Source organism: Lactuca serriola, chromosome 5 (assembly GCF_051521515.1).
Source record: "Lactuca serriola cultivar US96UC23 chromosome 5, Lser_US96UC23_V15, whole genome shotgun sequence".
Lineage (NCBI taxonomy): Eukaryota > Viridiplantae > Streptophyta > Magnoliopsida > Asterales > Asteraceae > Lactuca > Lactuca serriola.
The window spans coordinates 281555961-281580484 of NC_136412.1; the positions used below are offsets into that span (position 1 = coordinate 281555961).

At 34.0% G+C, this 24524-nt stretch overlaps 1 protein-coding gene across 1 annotated transcript; it reads right to left on the reverse strand.

The window, feature by feature from the left end:
• Positions 1–20286: 20286 nt before the first annotated feature.
• Positions 20287–21961, reverse strand: LOC145051667 (uncharacterized). The gene is made up of 2 exons (XM_078999528.1): positions 20574–21961; positions 20287–20498 (listed from the first exon to the last, which is right to left on the reverse strand). Exons 1-2 carry the CDS (start codon positions 21939–21941, stop codon positions 20418–20420), a joined length of 1449 nt encoding a protein of 482 aa, XP_078855654.1. The 5' UTR covers positions 21942–21961; the 3' UTR covers positions 20287–20417.
• Between the last annotated feature and the right edge of the window lie 2563 nt (positions 21962–24524).

The window sequence follows — 24524 nt, forward strand, 5'->3', positions numbered from 1 at the left end:
TGGGTTGACTTTTTTTTTTGGCAAACGAAGGTGTTGTTTAGGCTAAAAATAGTTATTTTTTGAGCTAAAAGAAACTATTTTGGATAAATATAGTTATTTATAGCATAATTTTATATATTTAAAATAAAAATATTATAACATCTTAAAAACGTTATACTATAAACTTAAAAATGTGATATTTAATTGAATTTTGGAAATTCAATATCATTTTTATTATTTATTATATTTTTATAATTAATATATATTAATATAAATAATATATTAACGGGGTTCCCATTGGGGGTTCGGGACGGGACTATCCACCCCAACCCCCACCCCCGCCCCCATCCCCGAATTTTTAAATAGATATTCCCCATTCGGGATCAGGTCCCCACGGGTTCGGGGTCCCACGGGACTTTTTGACATCTCTAAATGGATCCTGAACGTGCAAGAAATGATCTAGTGGTAGTAAAGAACATTCTTTACAATAAAGCAAAGAGCAAATTAGGGGTAGAAGTGATGAAGCTCAATCTACTACCATGACCTCTAAACGGAGGGGGGGGGGGGGATCAGTATAAACGAAAGTTTTTCATTTATTTTTAGTGATTTACATATTTGGTCCTTGTGTTTAGTTGATTTTTTTGGTTTTGGTCCCTAAAAAGAATCAGGTTGTAGGTTTTGGACCTTGTTTCACTGTTTCATAAAACTTTTATGATTGCCTAAGTTAACAACCTAGCTATTATTTTTTTTTTTATTTTTTTTTATTTTTTTTTTAAATCGCCATTTTGCCTTTGAACCAAAACTAAAAAACATATAGCATAACAACAAAATTTATATATATATATATATATATATATATATATATATATATATATATATATATATATATATATATTTTTACTTAAGTTTAGGGTAGATTACATTTTTGGTCCTTGAGTATACCTAATTTTTTTTTAGAAGGTTCTAAGGCGCGTTTTTGGTATTTCAGGGTCAAATGGTGACTCTAGTTGAGTGCACACTTCTATTATACCGTGCATTCTTACCTGCCTATATATGGTACCGATTCTTTTTGAAAAAAGAATACGGGAGCCTATTTTCATCTTTTACAACATGCTTATATTTAACTTTAAAGCTCACATCAATTGTTGAGAAGGTATATTTCTTATTCTTATTTTGTTACTACCGGAGACATAAAAAAAACTTTCTAATGAGGGCGTTCATGTCTTTTGTACAACCCTTCTATTATATTATGTCATGTCATCTCTTGTCTTGTCTATTGATTTTTTACAAAGGTATACACACATGTAACATCATAATTTCATTATATATAACATCCAATTTTAACATTGAGTTTACAGTTTTTGAAAATAGAATCATAGTTACCGATTAAAAAGATGGAACCAAGAACCGAACACAACATCAATTTTTTTTTTCAAAAACAACATTATACATCCAAATTATAAGTATTCAACAAAGAACCATACGAATGAGTAAAAACATGTAATTTAAAAAACAATATCAAACTTACAGATTAACATGATTTGAGGAAGAAATACATACATTTATTCGACTAATCAGACTGATGGGAAAGTTGAAGTTTTTTTGCATTTGTTTTCTACGAGAGAATTATGACATAATGTTTGTGTAAATCGATTATTAAAAAAGTTTGAAATATATATACAAGTCAATATGATGAAAATTAGCAGGTAATCAATTGAAATCTCATTTAAACTTAAAATAGAAGATATCATGCTTGAAAGTGTATTGGTTCATAAAAATATCCGAAACTTTTGAAATTTGAAATTAATAATTTCTGAGATTTCAACATATAATATAATTTGGAAAACAATTTTGAATGGAAATAGAGCCTAAATTTAAAGTTTACATTAATAAGGAACCAATTTTGTAGTTGTAAGTTTGGAAAGAATTCAAGTATCATTTTCATTCAATTCCTACATTTAATTTCCTAATATAATGGATTGACTTCTTGTTTGATCAAGGTGACGTAAGCAAATTGATCTAAAGTGTAAAACCTATAAAGAAAACACAATCAACGATCCAGATTGTTTTAGATGACGTCATAAGGTTTCTCTTTAAATAATATTTAGAGATTTGTTTTCTATGTGGGAATTATGACATAATGTTTGTGTAAATCAATTATTAAAAAGGTTTGAAATATATATACAAGTCAATATGATGAAAATTAGCAGGTAATCAATTGAAATCTCATTTAAACTTAAAATAGAAGATATCATGCTTGAAAGTGTATTGGTTCATAAAAATATTCGAAACTTTTGAAATTTGAAATTAATAGTTTCCGAGATTTCAACATATAATATAATTTGGAAAGCAATTTTGAATGGAAATAGAGCCTAAATTTAAAGTTTACATTAATAAGGAACCAATTTTGAAGTTGTAAGTTTGGAAATAAATTCAAGTATCATTTTCATTCAATTCCTACATTTAATTTCCTAATATAACGGATTGACTTCTTGTTTGATCAACGTAAAGTAAGCAAATTGATCTAAGGGTGTAAAACCTATAAAGAAAACACAATCAACGATCCAGATTGTTTTAGATGACGTCATAAGGTTTCTCTTTTAATAATATTTAGAGATTTGTTTTCTATGTGGGAATTATGAGATAATGTTTGTGTAAATCGATTATTAAAAAGGTTTGAAATATATATACAAGTCAATATGAAGAAAATTAGTAGGTAATCAATTGAAATCTCATTTAAACTTAAAATAAAAGATATCATGCTTGAAAGTGTATTGGTTCATAAAAATATCCGAAACTTTTGAAATTTGAAATTAATAGTTTCCGAGATTTCAACATATAATATAATTTGGAAAGCAATTTTGAATGGAAATAGAGCCTAAATTTAAGGTTTACATTAATAAGGAACCAATTTTGAAGTTGTAAGTTTGGAAATAAATTCAAGTATCATTTTCATTCAATTCCTATATTTAATTTCCTAATATAACGGATTGACTTCTTGTTTGATCAAGGTGAAGTAAGCAAATTGATCTAAGGGTGTAAAACCTACAAAGAAAACACAATCAACAATCCAGATTGTTTTAGATGATGTCATAAAGTTTCTCTTTTAATAATATTTAGAGATAATAGCAGTGGGCAAAAAGAAATCATGGAAACTTAAACCATTATTTTCACCATTTGTTTAATTGTTTTAATATTTTTTTCAATTGATAATGTATAAAAGTTACTTCTTTATTAGTCAGTTTGAATTACAATTGTATTGTATGGTTATAAAGCATAACATTGATACTTATACAACACTGTTATGTTTTTAACCATTTTGTCCTTGTTACTCCATTACTGCTTTGTAGCAGAACCAAAACCATGAACTTGCATTATGAAGAGGTTTTCTGATTCTTCCTTAATTCTAAACTAAAAAAAATGCATAATTTCTGTTTTTTTTTTGCTTAATTTATAATTTCTTTCATAATAGGAAAAGTTTTTTCGTTTACATTACAACTCATTAATATGACATATCTAAAATCCAAAGTACAATACCTTGATAGAACTTGTATCTTTGTAAACTAATATTTCATTAAATTTATTTCTATATCCTAATGAATTTCCTTTTTACTTTTATGCAGGATAACTCACATGATGCTAACATTGTTATGTGAGAGTATTATAAAAAAACCATAGGAACATAAAGTCAATGAAAAAAAGGAAAATTACGAACCAAGTAAGAAGATACAGTGACATACACATATAGATGCCACTTAAAAGCACACATCATATACAGTAAATGCAGTATCACAGAAAAGTAGGATGCTATTACAAAGAGCCATTTTATAGTAATTTTTATGTTTACTGTTTTACCCCTAGGTTGACCTGCTATATCATTCTACTTTATATTTAATTTTTTTTATTAACCGTTATACCCCTAAATTAACCGTTATAAGTGAAAATTATACAATGAAGCAGCCAAATGCTCTTTCTTTACGATGACAAAGTTATAGTAATTAGAGGCATGATGTATTGGTATGTATTTCAAATTGATTTGGGATTATATTAGTTTCCATAAATGTTGGATATGGTGGTAATTTAAATTTTGAAAAGTCTATTATGTAATGCTAATTAAGAGTGTCAACCAAAATTAATTCACAATAAATTCCTTAAATGTTGGATTGAGTAGTTAATTTAGGATTGAATAATGATTCAAAAAAAGTCTATATATAGATGGATTTATTTATGTATGTGTATTTTATATTTATTAAAAAGAGCTGGAAATCGTATATGTACAGGAAGAATAACATGACACTTTTAAGTAAGTTCTTGAAACAGAAAAAAATTAAAGCAATAGTTGGTGTATTTTTTTCAAACGTAGAATGCTATAGTTGATATATTATTATAGTACTATGATACTATTTAATCTAAAGTATCCATGTTGGTCTTTCCCCGCGCAACAAGAAGTTGATAGGATAATATGATGATGAAGAATTGACATCCAATTACAAACCAAAATCAAAATTTTAGTAGAGATTATGTTGTAAATGCAAATAAAACTCTCATATTGAAAACAATAACTCCAAGAAAAATCCAATCCTATGATTAACAGAACTGGTCCATGCAAAAAAAAAAAAACAATTTAGAAAAGTTGCTTTCATGATTTTGACGTTACACATAGGCATATATCTATTATATATGCCATTTTAATAAATATTTTATAATTAAAAGCTACTTTGTGGTTTCATTAGGAACTGATTAAATGTAGATCTATTATTTCTGTTTGATTCATCTACCACGTGTTCTTGATGTGGGTAAGTTGGAAAAGTTATTATTATTATAATAAGAAACTGTTAATCACGTAAAACACAGTGATTTTTTTTCCGAATTGGGACAATACAAAGATGATAGAAACAGAAGGAATAGAAACATGAATAGAGATAGGAAGAAGAAACAGGAACAAATATGGACCCGTTATCTATTCGATTATATGTTTTTGTGGTGATACTTCGGGGTAACTCACTAAGCTTTGGCTTACAATTTTAGTTTTGGTTTCAGGTACTTCCGAGGATCATGGAAAGGTGAAGGCGTGATCATACACAACTTCCTGTTTTATGTATCTAGGTCTTGGGGAAAAATCTGATTTGAAATAATACTTTGAAACAATGACTATTTTTGTAAACAATGATGATGAATGGTTGATTTTTGAAAAATTTAAATTATTGTGATTTTTGAGTGTTACAATTTGTTTCTTTGTACCATTTCGATATTCAAAATCCCATTTCCATTCGTATTGCGTGATCTTGATAAAATGTTCTAATCCCAAGATGTTTTTTCCCAAAAAGATCCAGTTTTTCAATTTTTTTGGAATGAGATTTCCATTTGAATATCTTCTCTGAACTTTTGTCACTTAAAATACTCACCAACCATACTTGTCTTGACTACACTGGTCATCCAAATAATTTTTCCCAACTGAATCACACTTATGTTGAGTTGTGATCTTGTGTAAAATTGAAGCCCCCTTCCAAACCAAAAGAAAAAGAATCCCTTCGTTACTGATCAACGAGTATTCGATTGTAATTCACATGACACCACACAATCAATTCTTCATCTCTCTTGATGTCGAATGAAGACATCTTTGCCTGAGATCATTTTGCTTTCGTATGAAATGAAATTTGATATCACAAAATCCACATTTTGTTTTATTTGCTTCTATCTCATTCTTTGGCACACAAAATCATTGAAATCATTGAGGTTTTGGGTCTTACCAAATCAAAACTTAGATTTTGCAAAGTCTGGAAAATGATTTTACTTATCCTTCCCATAAGTAAATGAGCCTAGCCTCCATGCGAAGGATGATTCTGATCAAGGTATCAAAACATATGGCGATACGAATATGATTGATGGAAGCGAATCATCAGAATGAAGTGATGGTTCAAAATTTTTACGGGAATCAAGGAGAACGTGATTATCATTTTTCCTACGTGGCGATTTTTATGGTTCCAGTTAAGTAACCAACAAAATCCATGGCATTTTCTTACTGGGTATCGATTCAAATTCAAAGTTTCATACAATTTATAAAAGGAAACGATGATTTCCTTTAATCTTTCTAATCTCTGATTAAACTCCAAGAACTCTAATTGTTCATCGATTCAAAGTTCTTCAAATTCACTCCAGTTCTCTATAATGGCTGCTACTACTCGCAATGCTGATCCAGCAACAACTAATGATGATGAAATCTCGCAACCTATGATGAAGATTCAACACACTAATCTTTGTCTTGTTCCCATACTTGATCAATGCCATAGGAGTTAAGGATGTTGGTTCAAACATTGAACAACTCTGTTCTATCATATGCTCTTTCTTCATCGTTTGTAATTTCGATGGAATAGCTTTCTCTTGCTGGTTCAACCACAGTGTTCAACAAAACTACCAAAGTGGTTACGTTCTAGCTCTTGAATTCAAAAACAAAGAAGCTCACTTGAAAGTAGTTTGCCCAAATTCTGAAATTACTCACTTCAGGTACTTTCTATGAAGATACGAATGATCAAGTGATTCATATGCTCAACGAAATGGGACATCAACCTACCCTTAATATGATAAGCCACTTTAAGAAGTCAAGTCTTCCCTGTGTATGGAGTTTCTTGTTTGGAATTTTATAAGGTGCTTGATAGGAAAAAGCTCTAGGCTTGACAAGGCCAAGATTGAAGTTTACTCATTCATGGCAGAATTGTACTATGGATTGAATGTTGATTATGCTTCACATCTATGGCAAGAGTTTTGAGCTTCGATCTCTCGCACGAAGTTAGCAACTGGTGTGTCGAGTGCTTGATTTTGGGGATTAATTCATAAGGAGATATACACTCAGGAGGATATTATGTTTCCATCAAGTGTGGATACTGCAGAATTTCCGACAATGGCTGCTCTAAGAGTTTCTGTGGATGATGTTAATGATGGGTTTTAGCCATAAGAACTTTCCTATGTGCGCATGCAAAACCCTAATGCTTGGATCTAGGCTTTCTAATAAACATGCTTTGAATCCAAGACTTCTAATTACTAATTAGGTTAAATAACAACATTGAAACAGATCTAGAATCATACCTTTGAGTTCCTTGTTGATCTTGAGGTCTTGGAGCTTCTAGAGTCACAAATGTCACACCTCTAATGGCTTACAAACACCAAAGCAAGGAGGATGATTTGGGAGAGAGGAGAGGGGAGGAATTTCGACCAGAGGTTCCTTACTTTAGGTCAAGTGTCGAATTCCATCAGCCATAGGGTCTATTTATACTTGTAGACTCCTTAAGGGTTACAACCTAAACCCTAATCGGATAATCTTCTCTTAAGGCTATCCAAATCCATTCCTAGATAAGCATATGGACGATTTTAGCTATCCTAAACCTCTTAGAATTCGTCCATACCATATCCAAATGGATTTACAGTCTAAAGTTTAACTATCAAACAATTGACAGTTTATACCCTTTTATTTAATTAATCTCTTTAAGTCACCAAATTAATTCTAATTAATTCTATGACTTATATTAATCAAATAACAATATATTATTCATTATATTATTCCCATAATATATTAATAATATTTACTCTCTCTTATTAAATCATCCTATCAAGTTGCTATGGTGAAGGCAACCCAAAAGGACCATGCACAACCGCATATAGTTACAGCCTTAGACACTATTCCAACAGTCTCCCACTTGGATAAGTCTAGTAACTATACAAGTACAATTCGGTTTGCAATCATAGCTCTCAAAGACGCTGTCAACTCTGATCTAATCAATCTTGTCCTTTAGATAAGGGAACGTACAGTCCTCTGTTAGATATCATGTCGACAATCCTATGGAATGGTTTGTCAAGCATTTAGGTTTCTTGATCTCTGATTTATTTGACATAGAACTTAATCGAACACATCAATTCAGTTCTGACCGGGCCCGGCACATAAGTCAAATCAAATCATCGAGCGGCCGAGATATCGCTTTTACCTTCTTTGATAAAAGTTACAGATAAACTTCGACTTATATGCATTTAATTATCCATTAACCAACTATACACAACAATACGTTTTATAACACCAAGTTACTGATGCGTTTTCGTATAATCAATGTACAATCAATTAACAAATAATAAACCATATATCTAGGTTTTAAGACTATATGATATTATCGTCTTGCGATCACCTTTTATATCTTATTCCATAAGGTGATTCCAGCAAGCGCGGGTTTATTCCAATGCTCAAAACTAGTTCATAAGCACTCATGAACGTTGCAGCAATCCTTTGCTATGTCTAACACCATTTAGACATTCTACACACCAATTCATGACAATCTTCTTTCATATCTACTTCCAACATATGAACGATTGTGGACAATTTGAACAATTCTATTATTCCTAATAATTTCAATTATTCTGGAAGTCAAAACATGCAAAGTGAAACAATAGCTAAACAATTAACATAAGATAGTAACATTACTCATAAATAAAACTCCTTTATTTAATCATCAAATGTCAATTACATTTATCTATTACATGTTTCTAATACTATCTAATCTATGCTAATATCATCCTTCAGCCCAATACTCCTAGCATGCTGCAAGTGCTTAACCCTACTCAGTCCCTTCGTAAGCGGATCTGCTGGGTTATCTTCTGATGATATCCTCTTAACTACGAGTTGTCCTTCTTCTACACGATGTCTAATGAAGTGATACATTCTGTCGATATGTCTTGATCTACCATGATCCCTCGGTTCCTTGGTTAAGGCAACCGCACCTTCGTTATCACAGAAAATCTCCATTGGCTCCTTTATGGCAGGTACGACTCCAAGATCACCGATGAAGTTCTTTAGCCATATTGCCTCCTTCGACGCTTCGCTCGCTGCAATGTACTCTGATTCGCACGTTGAATCAGCTACGGTTTCCTGCTTGGAACTTTTCCATGTCACTGCTCCTCCATTTAGGGTAAAGACCCAGCCCGACTGCGAACGGTAGTTGTCCCTGTCGGTTTGAAAACTGGCGTCACTATACCCTCGCACCTTCAAGTCATCACTTCCTCCGAGGACTAAGAACCATTCCTTCGTCCTCCGAAGGTACTTAAGGATATTCTTCACCGCAATCCAATGTGCTTTGCCAGGATTCCCTTGATATCTGCTAACCATGCTCAAAGCAAAGGCTACATCAGGGCGAGTACAAGTCATAGCGTACATGATTGAGCCAACTGCGGAAGCGTATGGTACTCGGCTCATTTCTGCTATCTCAGCTTCGGTACTCGGACTTTGAGTCTTACTCAATTTGGCATTACTTTGTATCGGTAGTTCTCCCTTCTTTGAGTTTTCCATACTAAAACGTTTTAGTACTTTCTCTAAGTAAGTATTCTGACTAAGTCCAATTAGTCTCTTACTTCTTTCTCTTACTATCCTTATTCCCAAAATGTAAGAAGCCTCTCCGAGATCCTTCATAGTGAAGCACTTCCCGAGCCAGGACTTTACCTCCTTCAGAGTCGGGATGTCGTTTCCTATGAGTAATATGTCATCGACATATAGAACGAGGAAGCTTACTATACTCCCACTGGCTTTGACATATACACAAGATTCGTCTTCGCTTCGTACAAATCCAAACTCTTTGACTTTCTCATCGAAACAAAGATTCCATCTGCGAGATGCTTGCTTAAGTCCATAAATGGACTTCTCAAGCTTACACACTCTATCCGGATGCTTTGGATCCACAAACCCCTCTGGCTGAGCCATGTAAACATCCTCAGCCAACTTTCCGTTAAGGAAAGCGGTCTTGACATCCATTTGCCAAATCTCATAATCATGAAATGCGGCAATTGCTAACATCACTCTAATAGATTTAATCTTCGCAACTGGTGAGAAGGTCTCATCATAGTCAACTCCGGGAGTTTGAGTAAAGCCCTTCGCGACCAATCGCGCTTTATATGTGTGTACGTTCCCATCCACGTCGGTCTTCTTCTTGAAGATCCATTTGCACCCAACGGTCTTACGTCCGGGCACGTAATCAACCAAATTCCAAACTTGGTTATCATACATGGATTGGATCTCGCTATCCATTGCCTCTTTCCACTTTACAGACTCCGGGCCTGCCATGGCTTCCTTATAGCTATTAGGTTCATCAAGATTTACTAGTGTACCATCACTAATATACGTGTCCCCTTCGGTAGTAATATGAAAGCCATAAAACTGGGGATGAACTCTAATTCTATCGGAACGTCTAAGAGGTAAGGATTCGTCAATTGGTTCAACCGGAGTTTCCTCCTCGGGTTGAGTGCCAGCGGTAGAGGTTCCTTCATCTATCGATTCTTGAATCTCTTCAAGTTCGATTTGCCTCCCACTGTCTCCTTGGCTTATGAGTTCTCGCTCTCAGAAAACTCCTCTCCTCGCAACGAAGACAACATTGTCCTTCGGTCTATAGAAGAGATATCCAAAGGATGTCTGCGGGTAGCCGATGAAAATACATCGCTCACTTCGAGGTTCAAGCTTGTCGTGAGTATCTCGTCTTACGAAAGCCTCGCAACCCCAAACCTTGATATGTGCCAACGAGGGAGCTTTCCCTGTCCACATCTCGTGAGGTGTTTTGACAACCTTCTTAGTAGGGACTCGGTTAAGGATATGGGCGGCAGTCTCTAAGGCATACCCCCAAAAAGAGATAGGTAGTGAAGCACGACTCATCATTGAGCGAACCATATCCAATAAGGTTCGATTACGCCTTTCTGCCACACCATTCAACTGCGGTGTCCTAGGAGGCGTCAATTGCGAAACTATTCCACACTCCTTGAGATAATCGTGGAATTCAAGACTTAGGTACTCTCCTCCTCGATCGGATCGAAGCATCTTGATTTTCCTGCCCAATTGATTCTCCACTTCATTCTTGAACTCTTTGAACTTTTCAAAGGTGTCTGACTTTTGCTTGATTAAGTAGATATACCCATATCTACTATAGTCATCGGTAAAAGTCACATAGAAGCGGTTCCCATCCTTCGTGGTTGATCTAAACGGTCTACATACATCGGTATGTATTAGGTCCAATAGACCCTCGCCCCTTTCACAAGTACTCGTGAAGGGCGACTTAGCCATCTTTCCAAGCAAACAAGACTCGCATGTGTCATCCTCCCTAAGGTCGAATGACTCCAACACTCCATCCTTTTGGAGTTGGGCTATGCGTTTCTTGTTGACATGTCCAAGACGACAATGCCACAAGGATGCTTTATCCATACTAGTGGAAGAATCAATGTTCAAAACATCATTTCCAAAGTCATCAACAATCATAACAGTTTCATATATTCCATTACATGGTATAGCTTCAAAGTAAAAGACACCATTTAGATAAGCCAAAATAGAACCATTCTCATTATTAAAAGAAAATCTAAATCCTTGTCTATATAAACCATGAAACGAAATGATGTTTCTTGCCATTTCTGGCGAATAGCAACAATTGTTCAAATCTAAAACTAAACTATTCCTAAGCACTAAGGAATACACTCCAATCTTGGTTACAGGCGACGATCTTCTGTTCCCCATGATTAGATTGATCCTTCCTTGCTCCACATCCCTACTTCTTCTTAGTCCCTGCACATTAGAACAAATGTGATAACCACAACCGGTATCAAGAACCCAAGAAATAGCATGATTAGAATCGTTAGATTTGATTGTATATATACCTGCGAAAGATGGCTTGATCTTTCCTTCTTTGATTGCTTGCAGGTAATCCGGGCAGCTTCTCTTCCAATGTCCTATCTTGTGGCAGTGGTGGCACTCTGCCTCCTTCGGGTTAGAGCAGGGCTTGGCGGGATCAACTTTGGTCCCACTAGAAGAGGCACCATCTCGGGCTTTCACCTTGCGATAGTTCTTCGATGAAGCTTTCCTCTTCTTTCCCTTCCCTTGTCCAATAGCCAAGACAGGAGCAGCGGGCGGATTGGGAGTAGGTGCAACAGACTTGTCTTTGAAGTTGCTCTCAGCAACCCTCAAGAGACCTTAGAGCTTGCTTAGGGTGACCTCTTCTTTGTTCATGTGGTAGGTCATCCTAAATTGATTGTACATCGGAGGCAAAGAGTGAAGCACCATGTCGATCGCCAAATCCTCACCGAAGTCAACATTTAACTTGCGAAGGCGGTCGACATACCTTTGCATCTTTTGCAAGTGCATGGTAAGAGATTCTCCATGACCCATCTTCGTGGAAATCATGTTAGTGAAAATATCGTACCTCTCTTGTCTCGCGTTTTGGTGGTACCTCTCCAATAAGTCTTGGTGCATCTCGTACGGGTACATGTCCTCGTAGGACTTTTGGAATTCGGAGTTCATGGTGGCGATCATGATGCAATGTACCTTCGTTGCATCTCGCTCATGAGTTTCAAAGGCGGTGATTTCGGCTGGAGTAGCGATTTTGGTGTTGATTTTCTCGAGCTTCTCATCAAGGACATACTCTTTGTCCTCATAGCGAGCAATGGTGCGAATGTATCTTATCCATTCGCTAAAGTTCGTTCCATCGAAGGTGACCTTTTGGCAAAGGCTCATCAATGTGAAAGAACTAGCAGCAGCGTTGTTTGCGTTCGACATCTACAATTAGAAAAGGACAAAGATAGATTAGAATAAGAATCCCTAATTATCACCCAATAAGAAAATTAGGGCTAGGATCCAACAATAACATTTACATACTAGAAAAGGGATGCCGTAATCTAACATGCAAATAAATTGAAGGTAAGTGAATGACGATTCACTAATTCTCCATCACGAAACTTAAACTATTAGTCCTAAGTGTTTTTGAGAATTCCTAGGTTCGGATGAGATTCATTGAAACTATTCAATGGCATGTTTAAATCTCGATATGCCCCTCTTGTTTGTGACTGGGATGCCGAGGATCACAAAGCGGGTGTGAATTACCATGCAAATTCACATGGCGCCTTCATTGTAACAATCACCTATTCGATGTGCCGGTAAACCACACACGCTCCATCGAACTATGATAAACAACGAATCACCCTTTGCCACCTTCGCTTAGAACCAATTAGTGTGCCGGTAAACCACACACGCTCCACTAACATCTTAGCAAGGTGCAAAGTGTAATTTCATGGGATTGCATCAATTCACTTTTCCTAAAGTAACTAGGATTGGGAAATTTTAAAATATGTGTAGTTACTTTGTATTTCTTATTATACTTTTAATGAGAGGATGAGGTTGCCCTATCCTACCCGTTCGGCTAACGACCCTCCACCAATCAAGCAAGCGGTGGGTGTGAGTGTACACCCATTAAGCGCCATTTTATAGGCCGCAACCTTATACCCACCTTATAGATCGGCTTTGTGAATGAGGCCTACTAATGGTAAGACTAGCATTTAGTTATACATATATATATTATTCTAGTAATATCATATTAGTATAGGGTTGTATTTTAAAACTTTTAAAATCTAGGGTTTGAAATTTAAGTTGTCTAAATTAAAACTTTTAATCACAAAAGTAAATTTCAAAACAAGAGGGTAGGTTTTAAACATTTAAAACATGGAGGATCAAATAACAAATAATTCCAATTAACAATTAATATCCTAATTATCTATATTTGATTTATTCAAGATTTCTTTTTAAGATAATTACCAAAATAATCAAAATAATTAATTAATTATCATATAAGGAAATTAAATATTTAATTAGTTGATAATTACCTTTAACTAGATCAAGATAATAGTTATATTTATCAGAAAAACGAATCAATATTGATCTAATTAGTTTATGGTAAGTTAAGATAAGATAAACACAAAGAAATCCCGAATCTGGCCAATCCTGACACCTGGACTCGCCGAGTGCACAAAGGGACTCGCCGAGTCAGGCCTACTCGCCGAGTCCACTTTGAGACTCGCCGAGTCCATGACTCAGAAACCTAAAAATCGAATTTTGCAGGTTTGTTTCAGTTAATCAAGCAAACAATTTACAGAAAACCAAGCTAGGCTCTGATACCACTGATGGGTTTTAGCCATAAGAACTTTCCTATGTGCGCATGCAAAACCCTAATGCTTGGATCTAGGCTTTCTAATAAACATGCTTTGAATCCAAGACTTCTAATTACTAATTAGGTTAAATAACAACATTGAAACAGATCTAGAATCATACCTTTGAGTTCCTTGTTGATCTTGAGGTCTTGGAGCTTCTAGAGTCACAAATGTCACTCCTCTAATGGCTTACAAACACCAAAGCAAGGAGGATGATTTAGGAGAGAGGAGAGGGGAGGAATTTCGACCAGAGGTTCCTTACTTTAGGTCAAGTGTCGAATTCCATCAGCCATAGGGTCTATTTATACTTGTAGACTCCTTAAGGGTTACAACCTAAACCCTAATTGGATAATCTTCTCTTAAGGCTATCCAAATCCATTCCTAGATAAGCATATGGACGATTTTAGCTATCCTAAACCTCTTAGAATTCGTCCATACCATATCCAAATGGATTTACAGTCTAAAGTTTAACTATCAAACAATTGACAGTTTATACCCTTTTATTTAATTAATCTCTTTAAGTCACCAAATTAATTCTAATTAATTCTATGACTTATATTAATCAAATAACAATATATTATTCATTATATTATTCCCATAATATATTAATAATATTTACTCTCTCTTATTAAATCATCCTATCAAGTTGCTATGGTGAAGGCAACCCAAAAGGACCATGCACAACCGCATATAGTTACAGCCTTAGACACTATTCCAACAGTTAATGTTTTTCCCTATGTTTCTTGCATTTTGGATTCGATGCTCAAACTTATGGATCCCAAATTTTTTTTGGTACAATACTTGGCCTCTATTGATTCTTCTAATCTAACTGGGTTTCTTCCACAAAAGGGGCTAGAAGGAACATCTAAAGGCTCGAAGGCTTCAAAGAAGAAGAAACAAGTCGAAAAGAAACAAGTAGTGATGAGGAGATTGTTAAAGAAACCATTCCTATGTAAACTGGGGTTCTTAAGCGAACGAAGAAACCAACAAAGAAGCCTTCTTAATCTCCAACAAAGACAACTATTCAAGAACCTATTGTCAAAAGCGTTGAGCATATTGAAGTCAAAACCTCAAATCCTGTTTCTTCCAAGGGTGGTCCAAAGAGGGTTAAAAATATACAATTTACCAGGAAAGGAGTTATTTTTTGAGAAGTTTCAGTTTCTGGATCTCCAGAATCGAAGAAGCATAGAGCTTTGGATATTGCACAATAGATAAATAAGTGAAAACATGATCAAGTTCGTGTTCCACTTGAAAATGTGCATGTCGAGACCGAGCATGGTAGTGAAAGCGACAGGTCAGATATTAGAATTGAAGGTTCGTATATTGGTTCACCATGAAAGAATTGCATGATAAAGTTGGAAGAAAATTACAAAGAGTTGCATGATAAATTTGACGTTCTTGCTGGTGATATTACTCAATTGGTTGATTTCAACACTGAGTACACGAAACAGTTTGAAGCCAAGTCAGAGAAGGATGCAAAGGTGTTTGAAAAGATGGAGGAATTCCTATCTAGTACTAAGGAAAATTTGTCAAAGGTTGATCTTTCGAATCAATCAACCATCTCTCAATAATCTCTCTCACAAATGGTTTTAAACATCGAGCCGAACATTAAAACTGAGCTCGATCCAATACTTGATTTGGTACTTCGTTTACCAACCAATGTTCCACGTGCTGCGCAAGTCTCGCAAGGGGGAGAAAGAGGAGTTGGAGGAGCAGGATCTTCAAAAGATTCTTATAATGATAAAGGAGTAGTTGTTGGGAAAGTAATTTCAACTCAAATTTCAAGTTCAATTTCCATGAAGCCTATAATGGTTTCTTCAAATACAACAACCTCTACAACAACAAATATGCCAAAAGCTCCATCAAAAGGCATTTAGATTAAGGAGGAGAAGGAGGTTCAAGTCGTGATCTTGTCAAAACAAATTCACCGATTGTTCCAATAGACAAAGGCAAAGTCATTCTTATTGAAAAATCGGATGAGGAAAAGAAGAAGCAACAAGTAGCTGAATTGGAATGACAAAGGCAAATCAATAGCATTCTTTGTCAAAGGGAGAATGGTCCATCAGGCCTGAACAGAGGTGACCCGAACAAGCACTGACTTTATGAAACAATTGAAATCGCAGTGTTGGGGAAAAATGACGAATTCCTTAAAAGGCCGAAGAAGAGCTTTGAAACTGAAAATTTGGATTTCAGTTAACTCGATTTTCTTATCAATCACATGTTGTTCGCATCTCCACAGTTCAAAGTAGCAAATAACTTCAAAGATAAAAACGAATACAGAAACCCAAAGATTCGTTTTCATGCCATCTTGGCGAAAAATGAAATGCCATCTTAGGTTCGAATGTCTATAGTGAGGAGTCGAATGTACTTTGTGTCTGTATAGTGTCAAAAGTAGTCTGGTTTCGACACTCTATCTATTAACAAGGCATGCTAGTTTCGGCACTGTAATGTTTATTCCTTGTTATTTTTTGTGCTTCTATTGTCTCATACAAATAGGGTAAGTACATAGAGTAGAGTAACGATCGAACTAAGGGTACTTCTCATTTTGTACTCTCAAACACTCTTGTACTCTCCAGACGATATTGAGCATATTTAGATCGTGTGTCCATTTACAGTTTTTATTGTCATAATCGTGTTCTTAATCAAACGCAAACTCACTTCACTTTTTTACGGTTAACAAATTTAATCAAGAAATTTTCCTATATATGAAAAAGAATATGTGTATGAAAAAAACATGTGCATAATTGTACGTTTGCTTAGGATGGAGGACGTGTTTATGTTTTTGCCAAAGATAAAACAGTTCATAGGCGTCACATCAGATTTTATATTTTTTTTTTAAAAAATTTTACCTGTGAACTAGGATGTGATGATGGTTTTACCTGTAATTTTTTTAATCTCAATAAAAGTTAAGAAATTTTTTAATAAAAAAACATACTAAACTTAAAAATAACATAAAATTAAAAATTACATTTTAGAAATCATAAAAATAAAAATAACATGAAATTAAAAATTAAATTTCGAAATCCTAAAAAATAAAAATAACATGAAATTACAAAAATTACATTAAAAACATAGAAAAAAACATAACATTGAAATTTCATTTGCATTTTAGATTATACCTTTCTCGAATAGACGCCTTCATCGCTTTGGCCGTCTCTTGATCTTCGGGGTCGAGGTGTCTCACGTCTTACATTAACAATGTATATTCTGCAAGATGAATGATTTCAGTCATATGTTTCTCTAAAGTTGTATTCAATTGTGTCATTTGTGCCATCCTTTCTACCGATCTAGTTGACCTCTCGATTCCGACCGACGAATTTGAAGATGTCGCTTTTCCTTTACCTTTTTCTCGATCTTTTTCTTTGTCCCCTCCCATGGGACGAGGAGGCATGTGTATTTCTTTGATGTTGTCGTCATCATTAAGATCAATACCTATGTGACCATCCGATGGCATTTGTTGTGAGCTCGAACATGAAGATGTTCAACTTCTTTTTAGTGGATTAGCAATGTCTTCATGTGTTACAAGTTCCTTCCACCTAATACTTCTTTTGACAAATTCTCACACATGAATGAACTTAAAAGGCTTTAGCATGTCATCTTGGAATGTCGCATGCGTTTTTCAACAAACACGCCTCACTTTCTTCGCTAGCCCATTCCTGTTCAAAGTTTGTGTAAATTCCTTTCCAATACATCATGAATGTGTTTATATGATTCCATTTTGAGTTACATTGGTCAGAAGTTCGGTAATATGGATCTCAACCAATACCCTTACAAAACCTCTCCGTAACACATAACCAAAATTGATCACGTGATTGGCCCTTCTCGTGTTACTATCTTCGGATATGTCGAACCATGCATTTGCTAATTTCGTCTCTTTTGTTTACTCCATCTTCTCGAATCGGCCTTCCTTTTTTTGTTGAAGTTGTTCTTTGGGATTGGAAACAAAAAGATTTTCGGTTAAGGTTGTGAAAGGCCGTTGGAATTGGAACTAGGTTTGCATTTGGGTTTGGGATATTTTTCTTGGTTTTGAGATAAACTTGATGGATCCATTTGTGGCCGGTAAGGTGGCGTTGATGCATGATCGTAACTGAAGAATGCAAATGGGTTGAAAGCATTTTGGTTGGAAGAGTTGATATTATTGGAAGACATTTTATTGTGTGTGTGAATTAAAATGAATGGTATATATATATATATATATATATATATATATATATATATATATATATATATATTAAAAAAAGAAAAAGTCCAAACTACAAAAAATGGTCCCTACCATATGCATTTTTTCCGAAGTTTAGTCCAAACGTCGACTTTATTATTTTTTGGCTTCGTGGTTCTTTTGAACTAGTTTTGTTGCAGATTTGTTCCCTCAGCAACTGAAATGCCTATAATACCCTTAGGATATTTAGTTTCTATTTTTCTTTCATATTTTAAATCTACTATTTATTTATTTCAATAATTAAAAAATAAAAGGGACCCTCTCTCTCCCACACACACACACACACACACACACACACACACACACACATATATATATATATATATATATATATATATATATATATATGGGTTTGTCTTTCAAGAACTCAAGAAAATCTGATGAACACAAGTACATAGTGAAGAACATACATATCTTCATTAACATATACACATCGGATTTTATGGGTTTTCTTGAAAGAACCTACACTCTTAGATTTTCTTGACTTCTTCAAAACACACATACACTTATTAACATAGATACTTAAAAAGAAACACACATCAAAATTTCTAAACACACACACACACACTTATGAACATACATACTTAAGAACAACACACATCATAGGGTTTTTCCATATTTGCGCTAGGACTTTTTCGACTGCCACCACAGTCTGCGACCACCACCTGTAACCACTTTCATCTCCACCAAGAAATCATCGGACCCCACGTGGTTCGAGGGTTTTAAATCGAAGGAGTTTTCCAGATTTGCATTAGGGTTAGTGTTATTCATACATGTAGGAAGAAGCCCTTAATTTTTTTTGTTGGATATCCTGCATACATGTAGGAAGAAGCACAAGATAATTTTGTAGGTATGATTTTTTTGGGGGCAACAATTTCAGAAGAATGGGAACATCCATCCCATGTTCTTCGATTTCCTATGGAGTAAAACACACAACATCATACACACATTTGTTTGTGGAGTTCTTGATAAAAAAACAAAACCCAAAATGTTTCATGGGCGTCGTTTTCTCTCACGCGTACAAAATATGAGAAAGTTGACGAGATTTTGGTGGCGAATTAATTCAGAGTAAACGAACGATCTCTATGCTTGGTTCCAAGTTTATAATCGGTTCCGGAATTATGGTAACTTAGAGCTTTAGTTGGTTCTTCTTAGGTTGTCTGTTTTTTCGGTGACCAGATTTCCCTTCCGGATGGCTTTCATTTTGCATTAGATCTAAACCTATAAACAATGATACAAATACACTTCTAATTAAAACCCAAAAAATCAATTATTTTCATGATGATTTCATGCAAACGACTGGGTTTGATTATGGGTTTTAAGGTTTTGGGAGGATGGACAAAGAAGATGTAGATGGTGCTTGTACTCTTGAGAGAGAGAGAGAGAGAGAGAGAGAGAGAGAGAGAGAGAGAGAGAGAGAGAGAGAGAGAGAGAGAGTCCTCTTATTTTTTAACTGTTTAAATAAATAAATAAATATTAGATTTAAAAAAATAAAAGAAAAAATAGAAAATAAATACCCCAATGATATTAGTCATTTTAGTTTACTGAAGGACCAAATTCGCAACGAAATTAACTCAAAATGACTGCGAAGGCAAAAAATCGAGATTTCCAAACCTCAGAAAAAATATATACCACAAGGACCATTTTGTAGTGTTGTCAAAGAAAAAAGAAAAAGGCAAAGAGTCGTTTGTCAACGGTCACAAACCGTTCATTTTTCTTTTTCGAATTTCACCATTGATAAAAAACTACCATTGGTATTTTACAGGCAGTGAATATAGGGCTCCGATACGGTGTTAGCGCCGGCCGGTGATTCATTTATGACACCGGCCTTAGACATTTGTTTTGTTTGGTATTAAACCAATAAATTATAATATATTTTTAAATCCCAAACTTAGAGAAGACGACTAACAAAACCAATGGATGTATCTCTCCCTTAGCTTCGAAACCGTCTTGACTCGTGACTAGGTGCGAATGTGCGACGCATATCACAAAATTATATAAAGGAAAAAGGGAGTCACAAATGAGGCATTGGTTATATTTTATTATCAAATATAAATACACTTGAAACTAACACCAATCCAAGAGATAAAGATAGATGACTACAGTTAAACCAACTCCTTTTTTCATCTATTATGTTATGCATATGATAAAAGAAGCAAAACAAGACTTTACATGAAACAGAAAATGATGTTCATTTCGAGTAATTAGTGCTACAAACAAATCCACAAATGGAGGTTCATGGAGACGTGATGGATCGATTGTGTATTCTGCTTGATCGCCTCACCGGGGACAGCATCACCTCCGGTTTTTTGCTTTTCTGTTCAAATACCAAACATGTTAATTCGAATCTATGAACATAATTAAATATCAAATTAAATATAAAAGTATTCACCTTTTTCTTCACAATCTTCTTCTCAACTGTAAAGCTTCCATAAGAAGGTGAATCGGTGGAGAATTCCATGTAAGAGGATTTTGCCTCACTGGAAGAAACTGCATCAGAGTCGATTAAAGATCCAACATGTGTTGTCTTGTACTTTACAAAAGACGAAATTTCCGACTTCTTTGAATAATATATGATACTCAAAGTTGCCAGAAGAATGAGTACACAAACCCCAATGAAAGCTGCAAAATAAAGATCAAATCTTGACAATTTGATCAAAATATTTTCATCCACGCCATTGTTGTTACTGTTACCATCTTCTTTTCCAATATCCTCCTCTACCATCATTTCTAAAGCTTCTAATTCTTCACTCGTTTCACCTCGATCAAAACCACTGTAAATTTCTTCACTTGTTACTTCATAAGAAACATCCTCTTTCTTTTCAATGGAATCTTGAAACTGCCCAGTGTCGTTTTTGCTCCATATTTTTTCATCATGATATTCATCAATCATACAGTTTTGTTGTATCTCTTCCATTTCTTCAGTCTTGTATGCTTCCAACTGGTTGGAGTGCATGTTATCATCATCACCAACATCTTTTTTCCATATATCATCATGATTGACATCAACATCAACATCAGCATCAACCTCTCTCTTACCCAATTTTCCCACGTTTGAAAAGTCAAAACCAACAGTCCTTCTGAAGACGCTACAGTAGTCAAGATTCATAAAACCCCGTATTGCTTCTCTAGCAGGTGAAAGATTTGGGGAGTTCATACAAATTATGGCAACGGTAGTTAAGATCAAAACAATTATCACAATCAAGTATTGAACAAAAACCTTCGAATTCCATCCACTACCCTCCTCAAAGTCATCAAATACACCTTCCTTTTCCTTTTCTTCTTCATGTTCATGTTCAGGGGCAATTATGCCAGTTTCTTCTTCAACAGCGTCTTCTTCAGAAGAAACACTCGACTCTAACTTTTCTGTGGGAAAACGCATTCCAGTATCATCATAAGAGGCACTTCTTCTAACCCTAGATACATTTTTTTGACGAGCAGATATTTCACGATGCCTATCTGGGTTGAACTTCAAGTACCTAGGCCTTGGGGAAAGATAATTCTTGATGGGGTCATAAGGCTTCAATGGTGTCTTCATATCATCATGGGGATCAACGCCCATTCTTGAATCCTTGGAATCGAAACTAAACGATCTTGGTAAACAGCGTTGTCTTTCGACATCTAGGGTTTGGATTTTGTTTCTTTCCGTCATTTTTTCCTTGTTCGGAACATGATTTTTAGAAGCTGATGATGTCGTGGTAGTCATAAAATGTTTAATGGCCAATCGTTTCTGATGGGCCATTTTCAACTTGAATTCCATTTCTGCACTTAATTTCTTCACATCGTTTCCTTTAAGAACATGAAGATTCCAGTGAATTTAATAACCAGTAACAACATAACAAACTTCAAAATCCCAAAACATAAACATCAAGTTGATTCTGTGATGAACTCAATTGATCGGAGAAAAAAGATAGAAAAAAAAACTGAAGTGTTGGATCAAATAGAGTACCTTGGAATAGAGAATTGGGTTCGATTGATGTTGATGAAGTGTGATCCTTGCCGAAATCATCCATATTTCTTCAGTGATGTTCCTTTCTTTGGAGATCGCAACGTAATCAAGAATAGAATCGAAGGGAATCAATTACCAGATTTGGAGGGAAAGAGGGAGATTGAAATGCGACCGTTACTATATTCGGAGGATTTATAGATCTTCTAAATTGAGATCTTAGCCTCAAAAATATGAGCCCATGGGCCATAATTCTAAAAGGACTAGTCAGTTATATTATTATTATTATTATTATTATTATTATTTGCTACAATTTTCAAAGATTTATATCTTCTCTTTTACTATAATAAATAAAAGTTTTTTTTTTCTTTGTCACATGTTATACTTTCATTCAATTTACCAAATGTTATTTTGTGGGTATTTTAAATTAATTTTTTTCCACATCTCATTTTATGAATTATTCTATTTTAATAAATTTCACATAAGAGTTTAATTAATAATTACAGTGATTCTATTCTAATAAATAAAGGTTTTTTTTACCATATGTCATACTCTCATTCAATTTGTCAAATGTCATTTTGTGGTTATTTTGAATTAATTTCTTTTTCACATGTCATTTTATAGGTTTTTCTATTTGAATAAATTTCACATAATATTTTAATTAATAATTACAATAAATTTATCCTAAAAATGAAGGTTTTTTTTTGCCATATGTCACACTCTCATTCAATTTGCCAAATATCATTTTATGTTTATTTTGAATTAATTTTATTTTCCACATGTCATGTCATTTTATGAGTTTTTTTATTTTAATAAATTTCACATAATATTTTAATTAATAATTACAATAAATATAGTAATAAATGAATATCAATTTCATTAATGGATTTATCTTCTTATTTTAAAATTCATAAATTAAAGTTCATTAGTTTATTTTCCTTATTTATTTAAATATAAAAGAAAAAAAAACAATTTTATTAACTCATTGTTTTTTTTTTATTTTCTTATAAATCCAAGGTTCTTAAATATTTAGATATTTATGAGTCTTATACCTAATTAATTACTAAAAGGAGAAAGGGAGCATAAAAATTACATGTCAATGTATCATGGACATGAACTAGCGTTGAAACAATAAAATTTATGAAGATAATATATTATAATTTTTTTTTTTTTTATATAAGTTATTGATGTTTCATTTTTTAGTAAATTACATGAATGATTCTTATGGTTTGGAGTAATTTGTACGTTTGGTCCGTAACTTATTTTTTTAACTCGGAAGGTCCCTACTGTTTGTTTTTGTTGCACGTTTGGTGTCTGTGTTACATAAAAAAACTATTTTGCCCTTGATTTTTTAATTTATTTAAATAAGGTGGGGTAGATAAGGTGAGGTGAAAGTAGGGTTGATGTGTGTTTATTTAAAAAAATTAAAAAATCAAAGACAAAATAGTTTTTTTAGGTAAGACATGGACCAAACGTGCAACAAAAACAAACAGTAGGGACCTTCCGAGTTAAAAAAATAAGTTAGAGACCAAACGTATAAATTACCGCAAACCATAGGAACCATTCATGTAATTTACTCTTCATTTTTTTTCCCTAATAAGTATGTATATATTGGATTTTTCCGAATTAAATTTTTAATTTTTTTTTCCGAAAAATCTCTTACATTTTTCCATTTTTGTATTTGACCAATTTTGCTGGTTTATCGATATCTTCCGGTTTTACATAATCTTTTTCTTTTTCAAAACCTAAACTTTTGTTTTTGTTTCTTTTTATATATTTAAAACTCACATTATAAGGTGCTCAAAGATTGTAGCAGGTGAAAAACAACAGTCTAAGATGCCTAGATATTTTAGATTGTTCGGAGTTCGAAAGTTGTCTTTCTATTTGATTTTTAAAACATATTAAGATGTGAAGCCAGCTTAGACCGTTGGTCTTCACCTGCTACAATCTCTGACCATTATGTAAATATATTTTGATATGTATTTTATTAACAAGAACCGACCATACAAGTTATTATATTTTGTCAACAAGAAATCTGTAAATTAATTTTGATATGTATTTTGTCAACAAAAATCGAACACGCAGACAACTATGCATTTTCTCAACACAATCGGATATGCAAAGTATTATGCATTTTGTCAAGTGGTCTAAGATACAAATCCAAGTTAGATTGTTGTTTTTCATATCTTACAATCTCTGCACATATTGTAAATAGATTTTGATATTTATTTTGCCAACAACAATTGGACACAACATCCTTTCTATTTGTTTTTAAAAATATCAAATGTCTCATTCAATTTTTAATGTTGGAAACTATCAAAGTACCATAAACAACAACATAAAAAATAAAGGAATTATGAGCCAAAACAACAAAGTTGGTCAAATTGTGAAAGTTTT